The 15,617-nt window shown below is 50.4% G+C and overlaps 1 protein-coding gene across 2 annotated transcripts in view; it reads left to right on the forward strand.

Annotated features, from left to right (window-relative positions):
• Positions 1-334: 334 nt before the first annotated feature.
• TNFRSF21 (TNF receptor superfamily member 21) overlaps positions 335-15,617 on the forward strand; it is a 37,784-nt gene continuing 22,501 nt past the window's right edge. Inside the window, exons 1-3 of one of the 2 annotated variants that reach the window (XM_069011727.1) lie at positions 335-444; positions 6,182-6,836; positions 8,530-9,027. In XM_069011727.1, the coding sequence (XP_068867828.1) occupies positions 391-444; positions 6,182-6,836; positions 8,530-9,027 (1,207 nt within the window). In that variant the 5' untranslated portion in view covers positions 335-390. Of the gene's footprint in view, positions 445-1,271; positions 1,511-6,181; positions 6,837-8,529; positions 9,028-15,617 lie in introns of those variants that run through there. The other variant, XM_069011728.1, reaches the window with a different exon arrangement.

Here is a 15,617-nt window from a genome sequence, read left to right on the forward strand (position 1 = left end):
CCACGGACGGGGTGGGCGATGTGGGAGACGCCCAGGGCAAGGCCCCTTCCCTGCGAGCCCCTCAGCGCCGTCCCCGCGGGAGGGCGCCCTGGCGCGCGGGCGGGTGACGCCACCGCCGGCCCCGCCCCGGCCCCGCGCGCCGCCCCCACGTGCGCGCCGCCCCCGCGGCAGAGCGCGCGCGGCGGCCCCGCAGCAGGGCAGGGCAGGGCAGGGCAGGTGGGAGCGCGGCAGGGCCCCCGCCCCGCCCGGCCCGGCCCCGGCCCCGGCTCGGCCCCGGGCCCGGCCCGGCCCCCGCCATGGGCGCCCGGCCGCCGCCGGCCCCGCGCCCCGCCGCCTGAGGCAGCGCGGCCGCACGGGCAGCGCCTCGCCCGCAGCCCCGGCCCCGCCACCATGGGGGCCGCCGCGGCGAGCCGGAGCTCCGCCGGGTTCGCCGGCATCCTCGCGGTGAGTGCGTGCGTGTGCGCGGAGCGAGGGGATCGGTCCGTGCCTGCGCCGCCCGCGCAGCATCCGCGTGTCCGCGGCGTGGGTGGGGATGTGCTGCAGTGCGGGGCTGCCCGCCCGCGCCTCCTGCCCGGCCTGGGGCAGCGCGGCAGGAGGGGCGGGTGCTCGGCTGTCCTGCTGGCCCCGCTCCGCGCGTCGGGGGCTGTGCGGGGCGCCGCTGCGCTCTCCCCGGGGCTGCTGCCCGCCCCAGCCTCGCAGCCCCGGGTCCTGGTAGGTGACGCCGGCTGGGTGCGATATTCCCTGCGATGTCCATGCTCCCCATCCCTATGTTAGCGCAGGCGGCGGCGGCATCCCCCAGCCAGGGCTGTGCCGCACAGCCAGAGCTGAGCGGGTTCTTGTTCTGCTCTCTGCACTGCTCCTGAAGCTCGGCACTGGACAGGGATCCATCCATCCATCCATCCATCCATCCATCCATCCATCCATCCATCCATCCATCCATCCATCCATCTCCGTCCGCAGCTGCTTTTCTTGCCTCCCTTTGGACAGGCAGTAAGCCTCCCCGCTGTGAATGGCAGGCGGCTGCCCTGACTTATCACGGAAATGTTTTCCAGGAGCTTTATCTCCCCATTTACTGTCCCGGATAGGGCACTTCCCAATCAGCGCTTTAGGGCTACATCCCGTCTGTTTGGGGAGAGACAGTAATTCGGTGTGTCAGGCAGACGCCGCAGCTGCTGCGGCTGGGTTGTGTAACCGAGAAGAGCACTTGCTCTTAAACTCAAGGTGGATCTGAGCAAGCTGGCGCTGGCTCGACAGGAATCCGAGTAAACAACAAATAATCTAAAGCTGGAAGGGCATTAGCCGGGAAACAGCCTCGTTGTTCTGAAGGCGAAGGGGAACTTGGCGCAGTGGCGGAGCAGACAGGGTCCGTGCTCAGTGCTGGCTGTGCACTCCCGAGTGCTAGATTCCCGCTGGGAGAAGCGAGCCCGCAGAAGCCAGTGCTGCTGCACGTCTGGAAGATGAGATGCTGATGGGGAGCTTGAGATATGCAGCTCCAGCCGGGATCCTGGAGGTCAGTTGGGAATGGTGGGTGTAGAGGAAAGAGGTGGGAAAAAGTACTGATAGAGAGGTGTGGGGAGATACAGCAGCAATTTTGGGGCATGAAGAGAGACTGAGCAAATACACAAGTGTGTTACTTGTGCATGTGTGTTCTCGCACCTGTATGTGTGTGATCATACAAGGAAGCAAGGCAAAATGCCCATTTGCTTGTGAGGTGGCAGGATCCTCCCGGGGTTTTCATCTGATACCTTCAACATTTTGGGTATCTCCCTTTGGTCACACAAGAAGTTAATGTCTTCCCAGCCTGGGGGAAGTTTGTGCAAGGGAGCATGTTCAAATCAATAGCTGGTGGGTCTTTTACTAGTGCAGCAAACCCAAATCTGCCTGGCTGCTGGGTTTTGGAACAGTAGCAGCTTGGCATTCGTTGTGTCGGGCTGGTGTTGGCTGTGATTTCATTTGCTTGGTGGATTTTTTGGGACCCCACTGACTGCTGCAAGGTGGTTTCCACCATCTCCCCCATTGTCCTTGCCTGGGACCAGCGCAACATCACCACACTTCAATTTGGGGCTTTTGGAAATCTGGGGGATTCCATCTGTTCGGAGCAAAACCGTGGCTGGCGGGGATGCTTCCGAGCTCTGGTCTGCGCTGGCTGCAGGGTTGGCTGCTGGGTTTTCCGTCATGGGGACCAGATGTTGTGGTGCTGCTGTTCTGGCTTGTTCGTCTCCCTGTGTTTCACTCTTGAGATGGAGTAAAGGAACTGCTGAGCAGTGAGTCCTGAGCTCTCATTTCACAAACCCCGAAGCAGCTGAAATAGCTGGTCATGTTGCAAGAAGCAGAAACTTGCCTTGCTCTTCAGTACTTTCCTCACAGGCAACTTTTTTCGGACTAAGTAATTTGATCCTTTTTACAGTGATCGGGGCAGGACGTTTTCTCCTCCTGTCTGCCAAGTTACCGTAAAACCTCCAGACCAGTTTATTTGTCTTTCTGGTGGTTTTATATATTTCTTTTACTTTAATGTTGCAAGCACTTTCCCATCATTGTCGGCGAAGGATGCAGCTGACCTCTGGGAAGGGCGGCAGGCAGTGCAGCTCATCCCCAACCTGTGCCAAGGCATTGCCACAGAGCCAGCTGCCATTTCTACCAAATTCTGCTGGTTTTGCTTGGAAACCATTCCCAGAGTATCAGTTTATCACTCTGGGTCCCTGCTCACTTGCAGGTCTCTGCTCCTGCTCTTCTCTACCAGGATCAAGTGCCCTGTGTTTAGCTGCTGTTTGTGTTTTGGGGTTTTTTTAATTTCTTTTTTTTTTTAATTTTTACTTTAGTTTTAGGTTTATTGCTGTGTCCCCACAGGGCTGACAGCAGGGCAGCCCTGTACACAACCTGAGATTATGACAATCTCGGTGTCACAGCATTTTAGGGCACAAATTCCAAGACAGAAAGTTGATTCACCAACTTCCTGCTGGTGTTTTGACTCACTGTGCAGGTTTGGGTCCCTGAATGAGATGCTGTATTCGTAGAATCATAGAATGGCTTTGGGTTGGAGGGGACCTTAAGGATCATCCAGTTCCAACACCCCTGCCATGGGCAGGAATGCCAGCCACAGGTTTCTCAGGTGTTTGCAGCTGCATCCTCTGTGTACATGCCAAGGCAGTTTGTGGCCCCCTAAGAGCTGTTTCCTGTGCAGATTGCCCGTCAGGTCTCCCTGCAGCAGAGTTATTGAAAAAAGGTGATGGGAGCACAGCACAGAGGCACCCACCCACTGAGATGGGGTCATCGGGCTGGGTGGTGCTGAGGTGGGTCGTGCCCACACCAGCTGTGGGGTGCTGCTGCCTCGAAGGTTTGTGTGCAGCTGAATGTGAAGGTCCCCTTGTTTGAGCATTTCCTGGTGTGGGGAGGTCAGAATGATGGTGTCCCCCAGCCTGATCTGATTTCCCCACACCATAAAGCCTTCATGTGCTGAAAAGGTAAAGGTGGCTGGGAGGTGCCTTTGCCCGTGCGGTGCAGGGTGCTAGTGCTGAGTTGGGATGCTCTTTGGGCTTGCAGCCACACTGTCCTGATTGACCCTTGTGGAAAGGGACCCCTGTCCCATTAAAAACCCTTCTTTGTTTCTGCATTGGGCTTGGAGAGCATCATTGAAACTGCTAAACCAAATCTGTTATTTAGTGTTGTCTTGAACCAGTTGTGTTTTTTCCTGTGTTTTTTTGTTACCCTGTACACTTCCTTTGGTACCAGAGTAATGAAATGAAGTGCAGTGGCTCAGCAGAGCTCGCTTCATTACTTGATTGCTTTTTCTCCTGGAACTGGGAGTGTCAGCCAGAAAGGTCCGGGTCTGCATGCTGCTGAGGGACCAAACTGGCAGACACCCGATTTTGCTGAAGATGTCCTCCTGCTTCTGGACTTCTCTTTCAGAGATCTGAGTGCTGCACAACCTGAGTAGTTGGATTATTTTAGGGACCAGAAATGCCAGTCTGAATAAATAGCAGATGCTCAATGCTGCTTAGCCATCCCCCACTGGAACTTGCTGTTCTCCCTAAGCTTGGAAGTGCATGTGCAGCTTAAGATCTTGAGATGTTCAAAAATACCAGCACTGCTTTTTTTGAGATAGGGTTTAAAAAAAAACCTCAAAAAAGCCAACTCAAACCTAGTGCTATTACAGACTTTAGTTACCCAGGCAAGGGATGGGAAGATGCTGGAATGGGGAGAACAGGAGGGAACCCGTGGCACATGCTTATAGTGAGGCTGTCCATGGGTTTCCTGAGGTCTGGCTTGATGCAGAGGGAGAAATTGGGATCTGAGACAGCAGCACACAGCTCACTCTCGGCGAGGCAAGAGACCCACTGCCTGTCCTGCCTCTCCATCACCCTGTCCTGCTCAGCGCTGGCACGGGAGGAGGGTGAGTAACACAGGTGACCCCTCCTGCCACCTTAAGTGGCCAGTTTGCTAATACAAGGATGCGTCATGGAGATTACAGGGGAGGATGGCAGGTTTGCTTAGAGCCAGCTAAGCACTTTGTTAAATCATGTCTTAGGGGAGGGGAAAAGTAAAATGCATCCTGTAAGCCTTTGCTGCCTGCCAGGGCAGCCCCGCTTTTTAATCTGATGTGCCATAATTAGTCTGGCCGCTGCAGGATCCTCGTCAGCTCCTGCGGGCTTGCCTGCTTCTGCCTGCTCTGTAATTGCTGCTTCAGGGGGAGAAAACTAACTAAATAAAAAAAAAATAAAAAAAGTGAAGTGTTTTGTACAAATCCCAAGCTGTAAATTATTTAGCAGGTAAAACAAAAATTTGCTATGTGTTTCCAGGAAGCAAGAGACTGCACCAAAAATGACGCGGCGCAGCTTGCGGCTCTGCCGCGATGTGCCTTCTGCAGAGTCATGTCGTTGGGAGCCCTTTTTATTTTTTTTTTTTTCCTTCTGAATATTTTCTTGCTGGCTGATAGCCCAGAATAGGTAGCAGAGCAAGAGGCGAGGGATTGTATAACACAGCCAAGTGATTTATGTGCTTGGCTCTGCAGCCGAGTAGTGTTAGGGTCTCTGGTCTTTTCACCTTCAGTGTAGAAAATGTTTGAAAATTCAAGGTAATGCTGACTTGTTCCCTCTCTCCCTCTGAACTTAGCCTGTGGCTGTTTGGAAATGTGTTTCCTATTGCTTTGCATGCTGTGTGAGGTTGTGTCAGTCTTTCTTTTGATATGTCTTTTGTTCTTGGTGACTTTTCTTCACTGCCATAACTGACATTAAATCCATGGACCAGAGATCTTCTGGAGGAAGCAGAGATACTTCTTGGTAGATGGAGCTTCTCTTGGTGATGGAGCAGCATTGTTGCAAAGGAATTAAGGAAATAAAGCTTTGGGATTGGAAGTCAGTAGAGATAGATGGATTTATAGCAAAGCCCAGTTTCCAGTTCAGTGTCTAAAAACTGGTGTCCTTTTACCTGTGTCTGATTCAATGAGGAGCTGATTTACAGCAGAGTTCTTTGAAGAGTGTGAAAATAGCACCGGGTTTTCTCTCCTGTTGCTAATGCAGCTGGTTTAGAGTAGGTTCAGATGTGGTTGGAGGCTCAAGGCAGAACATCCCTTGCGGTCTTGCCAAACCCAACACTTGCACCGAACCATAAAAAATCATGGAAAGGCAGAGGAGCTGAGAAATAGTCCAGAAACAGCCGCTAGCCTGGATTTCATCCTTGTTTGTGTTACTCAGAAAGGTAACTATTTGAACAAGTGCAGATGAATAAATAGAGAAGGAAAGTTTTACAGGTCAAAGCTGCCATCTGCATGTGTTTTTTGTCTTGTCGGTGAGTGCCTGCCTCGTGCTGGAGCCTCTCAGCCTTGAAATGCAAAGCTGGTCTGAATTCTCCTGGGGTGGCCAGGTAGCACGTACTGCTGAAACACAATTAGCAGTATTTACCACCCTGGCAGGGTTGCAGTGTAAATGATGCTTAGTTTCACTGAGAAGCGTGGTGTCAAATTTAAGCAATTATAATCATAGCTGAGGAGGTGGCTGGAGAGCGTGCTGCCACCTGCACCGGTTCCATTCCACTCCAGCCTTGCTGAGGTCCCTCCCATGGGCATAGTAACTTGTCCATGGTCCCACAGCACTGGCACATCCCTTGTGATCCTACAAGGGGTCGTTGGCAGAGAGGGCTCTGTTTGCACACTGTTGTTGGCTGATACCTCCTGTTTGTTTTCCAGCTGCTCATGCTCCTTGGCACCGCTGATGGTCAGTTGAAGCTGACCTCTGAGCAGAATGCCATCAGCCTCTCCCCTGGCAAGTACCGCCACCTCGACCGTGCCACCAACGAAGAGCTGACCTGTGACAAATGTCCTGCAGGAACCTACGTGTCTAAGCATTGTACAAAGAGTACCCTAAGAGAGTGTAGCCCCTGTCCAGATGGGACCTTTACCAAGCATGAGAATGGCATAGAGCGGTGCCACCCTTGTAGGAAACCCTGTGAACTGCCAATGATTGAGAAAACTCATTGTACTGCCTTGACTGACCGCGAGTGCACTTGCCTGTCTGGTACATTTCAGACGAACGATACCTGCGTCCCTTACACGGTGTGCCCAGTCGGCTGGGGCGTCCGCAAGAAAGGAACCGAGACTGAAGATGTCAGGTGCAAGCCGTGCCCTCGTGGTACCTTTTCTGATGTGCCTTCTAATGTGATGAAGTGCAAACCCTACACTGACTGCTTTGGGAAAAACATGGTGGTCATCAAGCCGGGGACGAAGGAGAGTGACAACATCTGTGGTTCTCCAGCGTCCCTTCCGAACACGGCTTTGACTTCATCAAGCACCGAAGCGGGTGAGCAGCCCTATGAAGTTCCACCAACTGCTGATCTTCCCAAAGGTAATGTCCACCGCTGAAACACAGGTGTGGTTTTGATGGAGGGATTGTGTTCCTTCCTTGGTCAGGGTTGGTGTTAAGCTGTTAAAAACAACCTGGTCTAAAGCCTGGGTGGTACTACTGCTTCATGGCATCGGGTTGCCCTTGTGTTAAACCACATTTAATAACATTTTCACTGAGACTGCAGTCCTGATCGGACTTCTGGCTGTCCTGCTGTTGGGGCTGAAAGGACATGACTTTCCTCAGCCTCTTTTCCCACCTCTGTGATGTGCTGGCACAAGTCTTTGTGCAATTGTGGTGAACCTGGGATGGGATGCAGCAGGAAAACCCCTGCTATGGTCTCCCTGCAGCAGGGAGATTCCTCCTCTGATGGATTCACTGCTTTTGTGCCTGTGCTTTCCTTGCTGCATTTCACTCTGTACTGTGTCACAGTATTGGTTGAATGGGAGCCATTGCTGTAACGGCCCTGCAGGAGCCTGGGCTGTCCTGTAACTTTTTTTCCTTCAGTCTCTTAAGATTACTATGTGGAATTTCCCCTTCTCTCGCTTAATTGGAAGTGGCTCATCATCACAGCCTTTATGGTGATGCCTTAGCTGTGTCTGGTTTCAGGGGTGCTGTAGGACTCCACTTGAGGTGGTATTCTGCACTCCCTGGAAAGCAGCTTCCCTGCAGTGTCTCAGATGAGGCATTTTAATTAAAAATTGCAACTTTTGATGACCTCAACAACTGAGTTGGTAAATACAATAGCAGGGAAGTGTTGACAGTCATATGCTTCCAGTGCTTCACCTCTGTTAAGTCTCAAGGCTTGCCCCTAGTGTTGGTATCATTGGGAGTGCACAGGAGGATGTTTCCTGAACTTTGCAATCAACTGTAGACAGTTACATAGAAGTTAAAGTGTTTTCCCTGTTTGTGTCCTGGTTAGGGTGTTTTGGGTAACCAAGCTGGGGGCAAAACCAGGTACAGACAAATGCACCCACTCTGTCTCAGCTGGGATGAGACACAATCTTCAAAAGATGACTTTTCAAAATAATCCATAGTTTTTGCCACAACAGCCCTTCTTCCACTTCTTGCCAGGCTTTGGCTCGTATTTCATGTCTGGCTGGGACCTGTGAGGTGTTGGTTGATAAGGAAACTCAATAAAGATGGAAGATAGCTCTTGGGAGGAAGTTTGGTTGCTTCAGAGACCTATTTTATAGTTGATTCATCTGCAGTTGCTTGCAGGGCTGATAAAAAAAAGTTTGTGTTTCCTTAACAAACCCAGTGGAGAGATACTAAGCCTACAAATTGTCAGTATTTTTGTACTTTTAGTCCAAACATGAAATTCCACAAATGAGTTAAAACCAGTGTTCAGAAACCTAAGAAAGTAAAAACAACTTGCTCAAAGTTGTTGGTTTTCTGATAAATGCTGAATGTGGGACAAACACAGTCTGACAACATGCCTTAAATAACTCATTTTTTGTAATAAGCTGCCTCTGGCCTTAACCAGCAAGGGTCAGTTTTACCTTGAAGCTCCCTCTGTAACTGTACCCATCTGTTCCCAGAGGCAAACCTCAACTTCACCTCTACTCTTTCTCACTGCCTGGCGTTGGGTTTCTGTCTGCTGGCCAAGCCGATGCTCAGGCAGGTCTTAGCCCGTGATGTGATGCCATATCGCATCTCCGGGGCCGTGACACTCAACTCTCCTCTCCTCCCGCAGGTCTGAACTCTTCAGTTCCCGATTTTGTCCCCTCTCCAGCGCCGCGCGCATCCAGCAGCATGGTGGAGCGGGCACGGTACTACAACGAGACCTCAGCCAACGAGACGGACGGCATCAGCGGGACCCTCATGGGCTCCGGCACCACCAGTCAGGCCCAGAGCTACCGGCACAAGCAGACCAGCCAGGCGCTGGAGAAGCAGCCATCCCTGGAGATGATGGGGGGCGAGAAGCCCAGCGTCCCATACAGGCCCCCCCGGCGAGGCTCTCAGAACGTCCACCAGCACTTTGACATCAATGAGCACTTGCCGTGGATGATCGTCCTCTTCCTGCTGCTGGTCCTGGTGGTGATCGTGGTCTGCAGCGTCAGAAAGAGCTCACGGACTCTGAAGAAGGGACCCCGGCAAGATCCCAGTGCCATTGTGGAAAAAGCTATTATGAAAAAGTCCACCACCCCCACACAGAACAGGGAGAAGTGGATCTATTACTGCAACGGGCACGGTGAGCAGTAGAGACTGTGGTATCCTCTCCACTCTAGCCCAGGGCTGTGGAGGGGCTGCTCCCACAGCCAGTGACTAGTGGCTTTCCTCATTTGGTGGGTCTTGTAGTGAGGACAAAGCCCATTTATGGTTTCTCGGATGTTTCTTCATCCTTGGCTTCTCCTTCCAATTCCCGTGGTGTGTCCCTGCTCCTGAAGGAAGGGTTAATGGAGGGAGTGTCACCTGCTCACTCCAGCTTCTCTTCTTCTCACCCAGCTTCTCCAGCTTCTACCCTTCTTCCATTGGTGACTGATTTTGAATGAAGGCACCTTTTGTTTTTCCCTCTTCCCTTTCCACTTTTCTTCTGTTTCACATGGTCCGTATTTTCTCAGTGACTCAGGCATGGATCGATCTGGTTGTCTTTCGTGTTGTCCTTTATCCCCTCACCCCTGTCTGTTTCTGGAAGGCTGAGTCATCCCCCACCTCTTGGCACCGCCTCAATTTCAGTTCTTAGCCCTAAATCCCAACTGCTGGCTTGTGTCCCAAGCCCTTTGCTCGCACTGGAGCCAGAAAGGTTATCCTTAAAGGTTGAGTCATGGATGTGTACAGCTCCACAAGTGTTGTCAGGTCTGCCTGGACTCTCTTTGGTAGTGTATCCTATTGATTTAGTGGATGATTTGCTGTCAGCTTTCTGATGAGACTTTAAAGATGACATATTGTGATCTTCAAGCTGAAATTTGTAAGAATCAGTGATAAACTAATGGTGTCGTGACTGTGAGCACCAAGCAGCCATGATCTCCCTAGTGGGATGCGCAGTTCTTCCTGTGCTAAGCCTCCATGGCAATTTTGGCCCTTGCTTATCCTGTGTAGAGTGACGAGTCCTTACTTGGGGTTGACCTTGCTCAACCTTAAACATCCGTTCACAGTTAACCTTTAGAAAAGCACATTTAACAAGGGGGGGGGCAAACAAAGAATGGATTGAACAAAGATTGAAAGGTTTAAGAGAGATCAGTCCTTGATGAAAGTCATCCTTGAGTGCCCAAGTACAAAGAAAAGAAGGTTTTGAATAGGGCGTCTTCTGTAGTGTACTCTTCACCTTCCTGCTGATTAATAGACCTACACTTTGTTTGCCCTCATTAATTCATTTATACAACCAGTAAGGTCTTGTTGGAAGTAGTTTTCTGCCTTCTCTTACATTTGTGTTGCTTATCAGTTTCCTTTTAACTCTTTTGTGTTCTTGGGCTGCAGTTTCTTAAACTTTTTCCCATAACCCCTGCACTCCATTGTCCCTAAAATCTGTGGCACCCAAAGCATGGTCCGCGAGACCATGATGAGTGATCTGCAGTGGAGTTGCAGAACCTTATTAGACATCCTTGTTTGTGAGCACTACCAGGAATACGTGGGTTTGGCCATGATTCATAGGTCAAAAACGAGTGGTAGTAACCCTTTCCCCCAAGACTTTAATTAGCAGTTGGTTAATTTCTGATGCTTTTCTGTTTCTTGAAGCACCTGAGAGCAGGGCAGTTTGTACCAGACAGGGAGTGCTTGAGTGCAGGGACCAGACCATGCTGCTTTCAGCAAGTGCAGCTCTGTATTCTATCCTGGCATTTCAGACCATGCTGCAGTGCCCGTGCTGCTTTCTGGAAGCCACGTTAGAGCTGCCTTTGTGGGCACTGCTGTGTGTTGGGTCACTAAGAATGATTCAGGTTAAAGAAACCATGCAGGTAAGAGAAGGTTCATGTGGAGAGCAATGACCTGTTTTAACCCCTTTAGATAAAACCTCACCTCCCAGATCTTGTCATCCTTTGGGGGACAGCATCATTCATGTGTCATCCTTTGCTTCCCAGGGTGAGTTGTTCCAGCCTTCTCTGTCACATTAACGGCTGCATCAATTTTGCAAGATCCTTACTAAGTTTTCCCTTTGTCTTAGGAAATAAGCTGGATGTAAAAGCAAAACCACACTTAGGTGATAAACCATCTTGGTGTGGTTGAACCTCTCCGATCTGGAGGTGAATGGCTCTGTTAACTCCCAGTCATTCCTGCAACAGTCACGCAGGTTCCCTCTTGTCATGGGTGGCTTTATGACTTCCTCCTGCCACTGAATGTCCTCAGATGAACTTTGTGCAATCAAGGCAGGCAAACAGGCACAAACCAATTAATGCTTTGTCTTGCTTTTAGTGCAAACCAAATCGTGTTGCGTTAGCTGGAAGAGCCTTGCTCATTAGCTCTTACTTGGTGATGCTACTCTGCCGTGTCAGAATGCAAATTATTCTTCTCTGCGGTGGTGCATAAATCCCTCTCTGCCTTTCCTGTTGAAACATCTGGCTCTTAAGGCTGTTTACTTGAAAGGAGAGGTGTAGTGCCATAAAGGAATTGACCTTTTATTTAATAACTGGCTGTACAGCTAAGACGTTTTGTAGAGCTGCTGCATCATGGCTTAGCTTTCTGCTGCTCCAGCAGTGTTTGTTCCCAAATTGTGCTTCATCCTGAAGCAGCATTTCAGACAGGGGTGAGTTTGGCCAGGAACAAACTTCAGGCTGTTGCAGAGGGGAAATCCTTCCCCTCCTGCGCTGCTGTGTGGATCCCTCCATGGTAGGCAACCAGAGCAAAGCCTCCTGAGATGTGAGGACCACAGCTGCTCCCCAGGTTCAGGTGCTAGCCTGGTTTGTGGTTGTACTAGGAGTGTAGAGAACAATCAATTAGTGTGTGAACTATCTTTGTGGCTGGGGGGGCAGCCCCTGGGCTGGCTGCTGGCAGTGCACCCACATCTGTGTGACCTCCATCCAGAGGCTGGCTGCCACACCAGCAAGGCACTGGGGTGTGTTTATTGCCTGTTTATGTAGTTCTTGCAAACAGTCTACCCCTACTTGTTCCTAGTTTACCATCTCCTCCCTCCTAATCCTTTCAGTTAACAGCTTTAACCTTTGAAAGGAAAGTTCGGGTCTGACGTAGGCACTGGAGCCTCTCCTCAGAGGAGTTGTGCTTGGGCTCCTGCCCTCACACTGGCAACCCCCCTGAACCTCCCGAGGCACCAGGTGGGCATCCAAGGCTTTGGCTCTTTGGGGTATTTTACTACTGATTGCTCCAAGGCAGTGGGTGCTGGGTGAAGCATGGTCAGGGTGGCACTAGCACTGCTCAGTGCTGGAGTAAAGACATGGCACTGTGGTTGGGCTCCTTACCAAAAGAGGAGGGGTTTAGGGTGGAAGCAGAGGCTCAAATTCTTACCAAATTCCTGAAGGGACTTGATTCCTGAATTGTTTAAATAATTGAGATAGGTGTGTGATCCTGATGAGCAGTTGTTGTCAGGAGGAGGTTCACTTGTCCTCATCTCCCCATGAGCTGGTATCTGTGCCCTATCCTCTCTCTGGTCATAATACATATCTTAAATAACTGCCCAAACATAAAAATAGAAGTAGCTTGGGAGGCTGGTGTTAAAACTAGACCCATGTCCTTAGCATGGATATGTTCCAGCCAAGGCAGCAAATGCCAGTGCTTCTCACTGGATTAAATGGTTCAGAGGTCTGGGAAGAGCTTGCAATGACTAATGGCCTGAATTAGCAGCCAGCCTACCTCCACGTCTGTGCTCATGTCCATCCTCAGAACGGGGGCTGTCCAGAGAGATTGAGAAGGTAGAACAGTGTACCTGTGTGGTTGGAGAAGCTGGACCTCTTGCTGCCTCAGCTGGCTCTTACTTTGCAGCCCTGCAGATAGGAATCCAACAGTTGTCAGTTTGTCAAAGTTTTCCTGAGAAATTATCCATGTGGTGCCTGAGTGACGTACGGGCAGGGCTGATAGGGCTCTGTGGTTTAACCTTGTATGACTTCTTTCTTTTAGAAGACCAAGTACGGCCTACGCACTGGGCTCATGCCTTTACTTTAGCAAATACCCATTTCCTTTCTTCAGACGTTTCCAGAGGTGAGGAAATGAGCTTGCAGAAACCTTTCAGTAAAAGCTGAGAATTGGAGCCTGTCTCTCAAATGCCTTGGAAATGCCAGATTTGCCATCAGTCTATGTCAAACATGAAGATGGGCTTGAATTCTGTCTGCAGAAATTGCTGATACTGTTGCCTTTGGCTTTCATCCATTTAGTAGCAGAGAATGAAAGACAAAGACTGCAAAATGTTAGGGTAAAACCTGTGTATAGGAAGCAGCTGTCTGAGTTGTTATGCCGGGAGGCAAGAAAAGAGTTTGGTGGTTTTTGTTTTTTGGAGTCGAAAGACTGAAGAACAGATCTTGGCAGCACTGGCCTGGCATGAGATGCCACTTCCTTTTATTTTTCTTCAAGTCTTGTAATTACACATTATTGCAGTGGGTGGTAAGAGCAAAGCCAGGAAGCCTCTGGTTAAATAGTCAGAGAAATTAACTGTTCTGCAAAAGCCGTTTGCAGCTGGGGTAGAGCCGAGGCTTGACTGCATGTAGAAGAGCATGTGCTAAAAATGGGAGAAAATCAAAGTGGGGAATAGAGACATGATGCTGGAGAGATGGGCAGTGTTGGGATTTGGGGGTCTTGGTTGGTCAGTTGTCAGCACGTTGGAGGCTGGGATCTTCTTGGTTGGCAATTTGTAGGGAGTAGTCCTTGGCTTGCATCCTGGTTGCTGACGGACCAGGGCTAGGCTTGAGCTTGGTCTGCTCCCAAGGAAGTCAGTGAGGGTGTTGAAAGGGGACCACATCTTGTACCTCAGAGAGCTGCAGCTGCAAAGCATCCCCATGTGGATATAACCCGTGGGGGTGTGGGAACGGCTGGATCATTGCAGGCTGGTCCTCAAATGGAATCAGGTACTCATTTATGATTAGTTGGAAGATGCTTATTGGAGTAAAACTACATGATTCTTTTCAAGAGACAGCACATTAAGGTTATATGTGGGCTTTTTAAGTCAATCTTTTCTAGAGATCCATCACCTAATGAAGGAAAGCAAGTGCATGGAAACAGTCCAGCTGAGGGTGTTATTCCTCAGGCCTATTTAACTGCTACTCTGAATAAGGAAACTGCTGCAGACTTGGCACTTGCAGGTCTATGGGGTGACTCTGGATGCTATTTTAGGACCCTTCCTTAGTGCTAGTGTGGGTAAATGAGATGAAAGCCTCTTACTGTAATGGTTTTGTTTGGTAGAGGTAGTTTTCCCTGTGATCAGCTCCTGAACAGGTCCCTGCTGGTGTCAGGAGCATCATGCTGGGAGGCCCAGTGAGGATGGGGGAGCTGCTGTGGAAACACACCCCTGGGAACTCCTCTGCACCTCTGCAGAGCATGAGGAGGAGCGATGGGGTTAAAAGCTTCACCAGCCTCAAACTGTGGTAGCCTCGAGGTTTTGTGCCCAGGCCACAGGTGGGGCAGAAATGCCCAGAGCATCTTAGGAGGGCAGGTGTGCCCATTGCTGCTGACATAATTTGGTAATTGCAGCTATGCCTGGAGAGGAGCAGCCCTGGGCTTGTGTGCAAACCCTAATACAGCTCTGGCAGGCAGAGCATGAGATGAGGGATTGATTTCTGTCCTCCTGCCAAAACAGAGAGGCAGAAGGTGTTGTGTTTGTTTTTGTTTTCCAAAGCAGTCTCTCCTCTGACATCTGCAGCTTGATGATGTGGAGATGACTGCTGGTCCTCTGATGACAGCCTGTCCACCTCCACAGGGTGAGACCTGGGCAGAAGGGGAGGTGGTTAAATTGGAAGAGGCAGGAATGTACTGGGCACCACAAGGAGTACAGAGGCTCCCTCACTGGAGCTTGTTCTGCTGCATTTCGTGCTGTGTTTGCTCCTACATGAGCACAATGCTCTGCTTTGGGTGGGATGGAGCAACTCTTCCTCTGCAGCACAAACCTCTGGCATTGGGAATGTTGGGGTGGCATCTGATAAGTTCAGAACACTGTCTTCCTCAAAACACCCAATGTAAAACATTGTTCAGGTTTGCCCAAAAATCATCTTGTCCTTTTGGGAAGCTATGTGGTTTTCAGAGGGCGTGTGCAAGAGCTGACCAGGGCTTCATGATGAAAGGGAGCCTTGGAAAGTGCAAACGTGGGAAGCTGCTGTTCTGCTTAGAGAAGAAGAATCTAATCATGTGCAGGTTTTATCATCTCCTGTTCCTCAGCCTTATTGTGTTAGCACTAAAGACTGGTGCTAGATCACTTCTAATATGCGTTGCTACACGAGCCATCTATCTGCAGCATGCACAGGGCTGTGGGGAGCTGCCCTGGGAAGCTGGAACATTTGCTCCCAAATCTGCTTCAGAAAAGGAGAGAAAACCCAAATTATCCCATGGTCACAATTCCTGGGTGGCCCCTGTATTAATTTAATGAGGGATTGGGATTTGTGCCTGCCCATTAAGGTGTAGGGCTGAGCGTGAGAGGCAGGGCAGCTCTGCAGGAGAGGAGGATTGTCCTTGCAGAAAACTGCTCTGAGCCCAGGGTGTTTTTGCCAAAAACCTGACACCAGTTCCAGTGCCGGGGGGGACTGTGATTTCGCACATCAGTGAGGCTCTCACACATCACTCCTCAAATAACGAGGTTGATTTTTTTGTTTTTTTTTCCTTGCTCTCCAAGACTGGGAGAAAAAAAAATGCAGGAGGTGAATTTAATCCTCGGGTTGGCATCTGTGGGTGTCTGGATATTTATATGGCTCTGGC

The sequence above is a fragment of the Aphelocoma coerulescens genome, chromosome 3 (genome assembly GCF_041296385.1).
Source record: "Aphelocoma coerulescens isolate FSJ_1873_10779 chromosome 3, UR_Acoe_1.0, whole genome shotgun sequence".
Lineage (NCBI taxonomy): Eukaryota > Metazoa > Chordata > Aves > Passeriformes > Corvidae > Aphelocoma > Aphelocoma coerulescens.